The sequence below is a fragment of the Ricinus communis genome, chromosome 1 (genome assembly GCF_019578655.1).
Source record: "Ricinus communis isolate WT05 ecotype wild-type chromosome 1, ASM1957865v1, whole genome shotgun sequence".
NCBI classification, from domain to species: Eukaryota; Viridiplantae; Streptophyta; class Magnoliopsida; order Malpighiales; family Euphorbiaceae; genus Ricinus; species Ricinus communis.
In genome coordinates, this window is record NC_063256.1 from 22,014,159 (window position 1) to 22,025,945 (window position 11,787).

General features: G+C 33.4%; 1 protein-coding gene across 1 annotated transcript; it reads right to left on the minus strand.

Annotated features, from left to right (window-relative positions):
- Window positions 1–418: 418 nt before the first annotated feature.
- LOC125369876 lies at window positions 419–1,314 on the minus strand. The gene is made up of 3 exons (XM_048373148.1): window positions 1,129–1,314; window positions 789–1,044; window positions 419–456 (listed from the first exon to the last, which is right to left on the minus strand). Exons 1-3 carry the CDS (start codon window positions 1,312–1,314, stop codon window positions 419–421), a joined length of 480 nt encoding a protein of 159 aa, XP_048229105.1.
- Between the last annotated feature and the right edge of the window lie 10,473 nt (window positions 1,315–11,787).

Sequence of the window (11,787 nt, forward strand, 5' to 3'; positions counted from 1 at the left end):
CTATGATAATACCCCCAGCAGGCATAGATTCATATATATCATAACCTAATGCCTCTATATTAGCATGAATATGCGATGCAAAATCATGTGATATGAATGAACATGTGGATCCAGGATCAATAAGAACATGTGCATCAGAATCATGAATAGAAAATATACCAGTAACAATTTCAGGTGCTACAAATGCTTCATTTCTAGTAGTAGCAAATACTCTAGCTTGTGCTTGTGGTTGACCAATTTGTTCTGATGGTGTTGCTGAAATAGTTAAACCTCCTCTGCCACCTCTTCCCTCTGCCTCACTGAACCAACTGGAATATTTTCACCAACACTACTCGACCTTGTATAAGATTCTCCGGCATTATTTCTTCTCATAGGACAATCTCTAGAATAATGTCCGGCCTACTACAAGTAAAACATACTACTGGTCTAGGTCCCCAACATTCTCCAGTATGTCTCCTGTTGCACGTAGGACAAACAGGAGCAAACCCTCTACTGGCTGAAACTTGTCCTCCCTCAAGTGTGGATGAATTGTATCCACCTCTACTATAAGGTACTTGTGGAGGATCTACTAGGTGACCACCAAACCCTCATCCACGATAACTACTCCATTTGTGAATTAGAGCCTCTAAACGAAGAAATACTAATATGTCTTGGAGGATTACTATAAGCACCAATGATCTTCTTCTTTTTAGCTTCCATAGTATTCCTTTCAAATGATGTTTCTTCAGCTCTCAAAGCAGCTTCAATTGAGGCATTGTAATTATGAGGTTTCACTGCCATTTTCTCACGAATGTGAAGCCTCAAAACCATCTCAAATTTCTTCCTTTTCAGTTCTTCAGTGGCTATTTCTTCTAGTGCATACTTACATAATCTCACAAATTGAACTTCGTACTCTGTAACTGACATATCATTCTGTTTCAACTGAAGAAATTCAAGCTTCTTTCTGTCTCTATAAATTTCTGGAGTATACTTCTCAGCAAATTCTCTTAAGAAATCATTCCAAGTCAAAGTAATTGGTCTATCTTTGCTTCTTAAAACTGTTTCCTACCAATCAAGTGCATCTTTTTCTATTAAAGATACTATATATAGAAGCCTTTATTCGGATGTGCAATTAAATCTATCCAACACCCTTTCTGTATTTTGTAACCATTCCTCAGCCTCAGCAGGATCAGTAGTACCTTGAAAAACATTAGCACGTTGTTTCCTAACTCTTTCATAATTCTTATCTATCACAGCCTTTTGTTGTTGAGTCTGAGGCGCCGGTGCTTGTTGTTGAGCTGCCCGTTGCATTAGAAAATCCATAAACTGTTCCATAACATTTTGTACATTCGATTGTGCAGCATTTTCAGAATGTAGCTCATGCTCATCATGTTGATCATGTTCAAATGCATTTTCATGACCATGCACAGACTCTAATTACTTATCTGGGCGAGTTGCGTGTTCTCCTTGTCTCTCCATCTATATATATGAAATGCAAATATTCAGTCAAGTTCAAAGAACATATATCATATGCTTAATGATGTGCAACATGAATCTACTCCCAATGAATCTAATCCATGCTCTGATACCACTAAAATGTAACACCCCCATCACATGCTAACCAATAAACATTAGCCGGGGAAGCATACAAGCGTCGTAGAATATATACTACGGGTAGATAGGTCAATATGTAGGTTGTTAAGAATCCGGACACAAGGTTATTAACATATAAACATATGATTATACTTAAACATCATTTAACAAGTATTACAAACATCTTCTTATGCCTTATAAGGCATACTTCCATATATATCACATAGCGCATAAAAAATGCATCGGGAGGAGACTTCATGGCCCAACTTGAGCTGCTAAAAGCTAGACTTCGTATACAACCAACGGATGCACTACTATTTACAAACCTGAAAAGAAAAATTTTGGAGAGGGGTGAGCCTCCGATTCGGTGAAATAAATAATCAACATAATCTATATCACATACACTTAATACAATTTCCACCCAATCACATAACTTTCCATGATATTCATAGTTTAGGTATAAAGTCATACCATTCTACTCAATTCATTACAACCATCATAGAAGAAATACAATTCAACAATTATGGTTAGTTCTCATGGCTTGTGGATCCCCTTTAATGTGCGCTCGCCTCATCCTCACATATCACACACGTAAGGCTCGCCTCATCTCACATTATACACTTTTATAGCCTCTCTAGGCTTTAGCCTCCCAAGGCTTTATATATATATCTTTTTTTTTCACAGGGGAATCCACCATTCACATGCACATATGCACTTAACATCACAATTCAATCATTTCACTTATATCATATTTCAGCAATAACAATTTGTCACGACCCCACCCGTGGGCCCGTGACCGGCACTAGGGAATGGGTAGGCTTAAGGCCACCGAAACCCGTAGTAAGCCTGACACTCACTGATTTAAATAAATCTCATCTCAAAATTTAATACTACTTATCAATTATAATACCAATTTTCTCAAAATTCTTTTATAAAAACATCCCTTACAATTTCTATCATAATTTTCCAATATATAATTTTATTTATATAAATATGCATTTGGAAAAATTTTGAATAACCAAAATATAATCATTTCTCAAATAATTTACTTGAATAATTTCTTAAAATTTCAAACTAATTGGGTATAGAAAATAACTCATTTATTTGATTAATATTAAATTTTTCATTAAATCATTTCAAATTAAACCCAATAAAAATAATGCTAAAATTAACTTAAATAAAAAAAACTCATTATTAAATATATAAAAAAATTCCGGGTGTTACATTCTCCCCCCCTTAAAAAAAATTCGACCTCGAATTTTAAAAGAAAAGGGGCTACACTCTAAGACTGAAACTAATTAGGAACCTCTCATCTCCATTCGGCTTCTAGAGAACTTTCCTCGGCAGAAATAAACTAAACCACAAGACTCATCGACAAAATCCTTAAATAAACTGGCGAACCTGAAAATCTGCGATCCTCACTTACTACTCCTCGGAAACCAAATCTTCACTTGCTTCCACACACTAAGGGTCCAACACGAGCAAAGGATCGAAAATACACTTCCTCAGCTCAGACTTACAAACAACTGGATATAACCTCAGAGAACATTACTAATATTTGGCGGCAAGTCCAACTTACATGCCACCTCACCAACCTGCCGACAAAACCAAGGGTTTCCACACAAGAAGGGCCAATTCTGATCCTGCCAAAAATTCACTCACCAAATTTCCTTCCTGACACAAGATTCCTCTTTGACTGAAATCCAAAAGCCTCCCTTATTATCTAACATGGGGCCTACAGCTCCACAAACTTACTCTCTCAGCAACTCAACTCGTCATCTAGAGAATTCTCAAGCTAACACTATTTACTTTGAAAAAAATTTACTTATTTATTTACTTTATAATCATCACTGATAAAAGCTTTATTATCTTGGAAAAATACTTTTACAAAATCGTAAAATCTCTAGCCATTTTTTCTTTATATAAAATTCTACAATATCGCGCGCCAGGGTGATGATGCCCCCTATCACCAAGGGTTGCAATGCACGATGTATGATGCATGTCCTAAAATGAATTTATGCATGCCTAACAGTGAAATGCCATATGCATTCTTACGGGACTGGGCGCAACATTGTATTTTAAAACACTTGTCCTACTTAGAAAAATAAATAATGTTCGCTTAAGTTTCTCTGGATTCTGAGCGTCCGAAAGCACTCCTGCCACCTTTCTTAAGCTTCTAAAGGCGGACTGCACTAATCACTTGAAGAAACATCACGAGTCTATCGCGCTTCGGATCCTCCCATCGCTACAAAGCTCAATCTCAGCACAGCACCAAAAATAAGCTCACAAGAAAGGAAAGACTGACTCTCTAACAGTAAAGGCTGAGACACTGGAGTCAATGAAAACAACAAGACAGACATGATCCTAACTCCGCAGTACCAAGAAAAATCTTAACTTAGGTCGAAGGAAATCTAAACCTAAGCTCTGATACCAACTTTGTCACGACCCCACCCGTGGGCCCGTGACCGGCACTAGGGAATGGGTAGGCTTAAGGCCACCGAAACCCGTAGTAAGCCTGACACTCACTGATTTAAACAAATCTCATCTCAAAATTTAATACTACTTATCAATTATAATACCAATTTTCTCAAAATTCTTTTATAAAAACATCCCTTACAATTTCTATCATAATTTTCCAATATATAATTTTATTTATATAAATATGCATTTGGAAAAAATTTGGATAACCAAAATATAATCATTTCTCAAATAATTTACTTGAATAATTTCTTAAAATTTCAAACTAATTAGGTATAGAAAATAACTCATTTATTTGATTAATATTAAATTTTTCATTAAATCATTTCAAATTAAACCCAATAAAAATAATGCTAAAATTAACTTAAATAAAAAAAACTCATTATTAAATATATAAAAAAAATTCCGGGTGTTACACAATTGTTCCACTCAACACCAATCATTTCCATCTCAGTCATTCAAACATAAACAATATTAAGCAAACGCAACCATTTGCAGAACATTTGATTAAATATATGAACATAGCAAATATTAACTATTTACTTACTCAAAATATACTTATTCCTTTAGCATATAAGAACCTCCTTTCTCCACAACTTCCTTTCCATGCCTTTGAGTACCTGTCAACACATTCATCAATTCACATTTCATGCATATTACAAATATTCATGTAAATGCGAGTTCTAATGCATTACAAGATCATCCCCTCTCTAATTCATAGGGCTAACTCTTCCTCTAAGACTCTCAATTACTGTTTTAATATCCTATAAACATTTCCCATCTAGTTAAATACCAATTTAACTCAAATTAACATCAATAAATTGCATAAAACTAATCTCCAACATTTCTGTTTTCTAGACAGAATTTAGTACCAAGGTATATTTATTGCTGGGCAAAATTGGCTTAATACAAAAATCTCATATTAAATAGAAATATCCATTTATGCGTCTAGTTTCATCTCCAAGAAGAATTACTCAATTCCGACTTCTATAGATTTAATTATTTTCAAATTACTGAGCAAGGGTCATACAGCTAGTTGTACCCGAGCAGCAATCTGTTTGCTCAATTTAAGCATTCAAAACGGCAAAAATAGCGAAATCACAAAACTACAAAGTTATAGAGGACTCTTTAAAATTTCCATGGACACCAATTAAACTTAATTTGGACTTATATAACCCATGTTATGCCTAAAATACAGAACATCAAGGTTGCTGGAATTTTGACAGTTTTCTATCTTAACATACTTAAACTTAAATCAAGCTTAATCTTTATGCAATCATTCAATACTCTACTAATTCATGATAATCAGACCTTTAATTAATCAATGAGAGCATCAAATGAAGTTTTTCCAATTTGTAATCAAGAACCCTAATGACAAATTAATAACACTCAAGTAACAACTTACCAATTTCAGCTTTTGGGTTGCTAATATGCTTAAATCCTTTAGCTTTAGCTTGGCTCCTTCAATAGTTGGCAAAATCCTATCTTAATCTTAAGTTTTCTAGGTATTCCACTCCTCTCTCTTATTCCAAATTTTGTGTTTTTGGCCATGTACGAATTTTAGAGAAATGAAGAGGTAAAATGAGCTTGCTCATGGTTCCAATTTCAATATTCCTCTCTTAATGCCACCACCTACTAAACTATTTTTATCACCCTAAATTAATTCTTACTAACCATATATAGGTACTAACTTTTAATTGTATCTTTTAAGTCCAATCTATTTACCCAACCTTCAACTATTGGTTCAATTAAGTCTTAAGGCTTAATACACATAACCCAAGTACTTAATCAACTTATCTAAATTAATAATCTAATATCATGCTTCTTATTCTCTACTTATAATTAATATATATCTGTTCTCATAAAATAAAAATATCATTGATATACCATCATATGCCCAATGATTAAATGTAAATGCACATAACATGGATGATGAGAAAATGCAGGCGTTACAATAAATCCTAAAAAGATAATCTTTTCCATGCAAAAACTACACTTCTTAAGGTTAGCATACAACTTTTCTTTCCTAAGAATACCTAAAACTAATCGCACATGCATAAGATGTTCATCTAAAGGCCTAGAATAAATCAAAATGTCATCAAAATAAACAACTATATATTTACCTAACTATTCATGCAAAATATGGTACAAAAGGCATAACAAACCATTCATACAAGCCATATTTAGTCTTAAATGTAGTTTTCTATTCATCCCCAACATTCATGGGAATTTGATAATAACCAGATTTCAAGTCAATCTTAACAAACAAACAAGAACCCTATAATTCATTAAGCATATCATCTAATCTAGGAATAGGATGATGATACTTTACAGTGATCCTATTGATGGCTCTGCAATCCACATACATCCTCTATGATCCATCTTTCTTTGGCATAAGAATAACAGGTACGGAACAAGGACTCAAACTTTCTCTTACATACCCCTTAGCTAGCAATTTCTCCACTTGTCTTTGGATCTCCTTAATCTCACTTGGATTTGTCCTATATGCTGGCCTATTGGGTATGGCAGCCCCAGAATGAAGCCTATTTGATGTTCTATTCCTCTAATTAGTGGTAAACCACTTGGCATGTCCTCGGGAAATATATCTTTAAATTCCTAGAAAAGTTCAACAAAAATGCTAGCAAAGAAGGCTTAAGTTCATTAGTTACAAAACAAGCCCCTTCATACAAAAGTACAAATATAGGCCTTTTTGAATCGAAAGCATGCCTAACCTCACTTTCTCTAGCTATTAAACTCACATTCCTTGCACTTTTCTCTTTAGGACGATTCTTCTCTTGATACGAACCAAACTAGCACAACGAATCTACTCTAACAAGGAATCTTGATGATGCAAATCCTACTAGCTCAAGGAATCCTAATCCAATAAGGATTTCTGACTCAACTAGGAATCCTAATCTTGTAAGGAGTCCTGATGATATTAGGAGTTCAAGCAACAAAAGGAATCCAAATTTAACTAAGAGTCCTAGTTTGATTCAAATTGTAAGTCAATAAGCTTATCCATGACATTTGGGCTAATGAAACATCAAGGATTGAAGAATTGGATTCAAGTTCAAGGCTCATTAATCTAATTCAGTTTATTGGGCTTTAATGAAAATAATTGGGCTTAAAAAGGCTAAAGAAGCTGAATTGGAGAATGTGAAGACTTTGGGCCTAACTTAGCTTATGTTATAAGGCTCGTCTATATGACTTATTCAAATTAGCATTTTATAGCTTATTATGGACGGCCACACGTGTATTTGAACCTAATTAGAACTATGTTTAAGTTATCTATTTTAGTTAGGAAGGTTATCTTTATCCTAGATGAGATGTAAATCCTTATTAGTTAAGATTTAGGGTTTTTAAGGCCTATATGAGGCTAGTACGAAATTTGATGTAATGAATTAAAAAGTTGAATTTGAATGATAGTGGTTATTAAACCTAAAAGCTTGTTTGCTTTGTCTTTATATTCTTATGTAGAACGCATGCTTAAGAAACATTCAAGTAGATTGATCATCTTCTTGTAGAGTGTTTTGAAATTGGAATTTAGGAACAAGTTTTCTAAATTCTAATTCTTGATCATCTTTCTAAGTAATCTGTTTTCTAACATTTCTTAGGGGTTGTACCCAATTGGTTCTTGGGGTTTTCATGTTAATGTGTTGGGGCTCCGCAATTCAAAAGGGGTTCTCAAACTTATTCATGGAGGTTCCATATCATTTTGTATAAGAGCTTTGGCTCTAGATCAGGTTTTATCCTTTCATATTTTCATTAGTCAATTATGATTTCTTGTGTTTCTTTTAATTCAATTCTTATTATTGTTCTTTATTTGTCTTTTATTTTGAATCTATTTTTTGTCAAATCAGATTCGGCCTTTGTTAGTCATCATATAAAAAATTTTAAAAGAAAATTTGTTTCGTTGATTTAATTCTTCCCTTTTTAATTTATTCGTTCATTAAGATAGTAATTCTTCATTACATCTTGTTCTTACATTTTTGTTATGTTTTGGCTTAATCTTGTTCATTAAGTCTAGTTTTGTCTTCTTCTTGTCGTGTCATTTTAATTTTGCTTTATTTTTAGTGTTAAACATGTGAGTTGTGTTTGAGAGATTTATTATCAAAAAGATTGCCATGAGCAATAAAGGGACAACTTGTTTCACACAAGATATCATGTACAAGGCAAGGCGTGTAATGTGATTATTGACAGTGGAAGTTGCACTGATATTGTAAGTACTGTTTTGATTAGTAGATTGGGGCTGCCTACCATACCACACCCATGTCCATATAAGCTTCAATGGTTTAACGATTGTGGTGAGGTTAGGGTAAAGCAGCAAGCAATTATTTCCTTTTCTATTAGTAAATATCATAATGAGGTGTTGTGTGATGTAGTACTTATGCATGCTAGTGATATTTTTCTTAGAAGTCTATGGCAATTTGATAGGAGGCCAATGAATGATGGGTACCTCAATAGGTATTCATTTAGCAAGGATGGAAGAAAGACTATACTTGCACCATTTTTAGCAAAAGAAGTGTATGAAGCCCAATGCAAAATGGAAAGAATGAGAGCAGAGGCGGAAAAGAAAGAGATGGAAAACGAAAAGAATGTTTTAGAGAGTGAAAATAACAGAGTGCTTTGGAGAGTGAAAATAAAAAGATTGATGTCGTAGAGGAAGTACAATGCTCTATTTAAGTCAATGAAGATTCTAAAGGCATGATGAATGAAGATGGTGAAAAAGATAATAATTTACAACTTTTGATTGAAACCCAAGATGAAGAGATCATTGTTGAAGATGAAGAAAAAGTTGAGATGGTGAAGAATGAAGATGTTTTGCTTGATGCCATTGAGCCAATTGAATATGTTGAGTTTATTGGCATTGAAAGTATTATTTATTCTAAAGTTCCTCTAACAACTTTTGTGAAAGATTTGTAGGTTGATAATGAGTTAGTATTGTTCTTAGAGATAATATATTTGCTTCTATCACAATATTTGAGCAAGATTAAGGACGAATCTTTTCAAAGAAAGAGGGAATGATACGAACCAAACTAGCACAATGAATCCTACTCCAACAAAGAGTCTTGATGATGCAAATCCTACTAGCTTAAGGAATCCTAATCCAACAAGGATTCCTGACTCAACTAGGAATCCTAATCCTGCAAGGAGTCTTGATAATATTATTCAAGCAACAAAAGGAATCCTAATTCAATTAGGAATCCAAGTTTAACTAAGAGTCCTAGTTCGATTCAAATTGCAAGACAATAAGCTTATCCAAGATATTTGGGCTAAGGACACATCAGGGCTAGAAGAATTGGATTTATGTTCAAGGATCATTAATCTAATTCGGTTTATTCGGCTTTAATGAAAATAATTGGGCTTAAAAAGACCAAAGAAGCTGAATTGGAGAATATGAAGACTTTGGCCCTAACTTGGCTTATGTTATGAGGCCCATCTATATGACTTATGTAAGTTAGGGTTTTCTGGCTTATTATGGGCGGCCACACATGTATTTTAGCCTAATTAGAACTATGTTTAAGTGATCTCTTTTAGTTAGGAAGGTTATCTTTATTCTAGATGAGATATAAATCTTTATTAGTTAAAACTTAGATTTTTTAAGGCCTATATGATGCTAGTACGCATTTTGATTTAATGAATTAAAAAGTTGAATTTGAATGATAATTGGTTATTAAACCTAAAAGCTTGTTTGCTTTGTTTATTGTGTTCTTGTGTAGAATGGATGCTTAAGAAAGATTCAAGTAGATTGATCATCCTTTTGTGGAGTGTTTCAAAATTGGTATTTAGGAACAAGTTTTCTAAATTCTAATTCTTGATCATCTTTCTAAGTAATCTGTTTTCTAAACTTTCTTAGCGGTTGAACCAAATTGGTTATTGGGGTTTCCATGTTAATGTGTTGGAGGTTCGTAACTCAAAAGGGGTTCTCAAGCTTATTCATTGAGGTTCCATGCCATCTCTACTTTTTCTTTAAACTCAATTTTATTGCTTTCACTCTTTAAAACACTCTTTTTATTTTCCATCTCTTTGTTTTTGACCTCTACTCTCATTCTTTCCATTTTACATTAGTCCTCGTACACTCCTTTTGCCGAAAGTGGTGTAAGTATAGTCTTTCTCCTAGCCTTGGTGAATGAATACCTATTGAGGTACCCATCATGCATCGCCCTCTTATCAAATTGTCATGGTCTCCCAAGAAAAATATGACCAGCATGCATTGGCACTATGATACGAACCAAACTAGCACAATGAGTCCTACTGTAACAAGGAGCCTTAATGATGCAAATCCTACTAGCTTAAGGAATCCTAATCCAACAAGGAGTCCTGACTCAACTAGGAATCCAAATTCTACAAGGAGTCCTAATGATATTAGGAGTTCAAGCAACGAAAGGAATCCTAATTCAACTAGGAATCCTAATTCAACTAGAAGTCCTAATTCGACTCATATTATAATAAGCTTGTCTAAGACATTTAGGCTAAGGACACATCAAGGCTTGAAGAATTGGATCTCATTAATCTAATTCAGTTTCTTGGGCTTGAATAAATCTAATTGGGCTTAAAAAAACCAAAGAAGTTGAATTGGAGAACATAAAGACTTTGGGCCTAACTTGGCTTATGTTTTGAATTATAAAAATTTCATGAAAACTCTTGATGATAATCATGCTCCTTTGTCCCCAAAATGTATCATAAATCTAATTCAGTTTATTAAGCTTGAATAAATCTAATTGGGCTTAAAAAGACCAAAGAAGTAGAATTGGAGCACATGAAGACTTTGGGCCTAACTTGCCTTATGTTTTGAATTATAAAAATTCCATGGAAACTCTTGATGATAATCATGCTCCTTTGTCCCCACAATGTATCATAAGATTGTTAACAAAGATATTAATGTTGTCTTGCAAAATTCTCTTGATGAAACATCTCTCAACACACAATTCGCGTGTTTAACACTCAAAATAAATTAGAATTAAAATGGCACGAAAAGAAGAAGGCAAAACTAGAGTTAATGAACAATATTACATATATGATAATATTACATTCAATCAAGGTGTTATGACTTTTCAAACCATTAAAGGGAGAGGTTATGCTTATGAGATTGACATTAAACATTGGCGCTTACAATTGTAGGAGTTATTTCTATATTTATGTAATTTCCTTTTTATTTTATTTTATTTTTACAAAATTGCCCTTGACCTCTTCTTATAAATAGGTAAGGTATTTGCATTTGTAAAGAAATCATTGAGTTGAATATTAAAATCTTCTTTTCTCTTAAGTGAGAATTATTCTACAGTGTTTTTGTTTTATACTTAGGAACTTATCAAACTTTTAGTTTACGGCTTTTAAAATCTAAACACCTTATACTATAGCTCTCTAGCTCTCTATAGCTAAAAGGGTTATAGTTCATATACTTAAGACTCTTTAGCTCTGCTATAGTTAAAAGGTTCTAAGTCTTTATTTTCTTTAAAATTTAAAATTCTGATTGATAGATCCTACAATTCAAAGAATTACCATTGGGATTTTTGGATTAGGTTTGTAGTGGCATGTTCAAAGGTTTCAATCCAATTCATACAAGAACTTGTGATTTCTTTCATTATCATATATGAAATCCTACCTCGGTTCTCACATGTTCGTACTAGGCTTTTATAGCCTTTTAGAAAACCCTAATTCTAAGCTATTAAAGAATTACAACTCAAATAGGATAGAAATAAACATCCTAACTAAAAGAGATAACTAAAAATAAAG

Bases quoted from the DNA above. Each gene is read 5' to 3' on its own strand.
- LOC125369876 (XM_048373148.1), bottom strand. From the start codon at position 1,314: ATGGAACAGTTTATGGATTTTCTAATGCAACGGGCAGCTCAACAACAA. The intron at 1,045-1,128 runs GTGTTGGATAGA...CTTGATTGGTAG, and splicing joins GGTTACAAAATACAGAAAGG to GAAACAGTTTTAAGAAGCAA. The intron at 457-788 runs GTGAGAAAATGG...TACGTGCAACAG, and splicing joins GGTTTTGAGGCTTCACATTC to GAGACATACTGGAGAATGTT.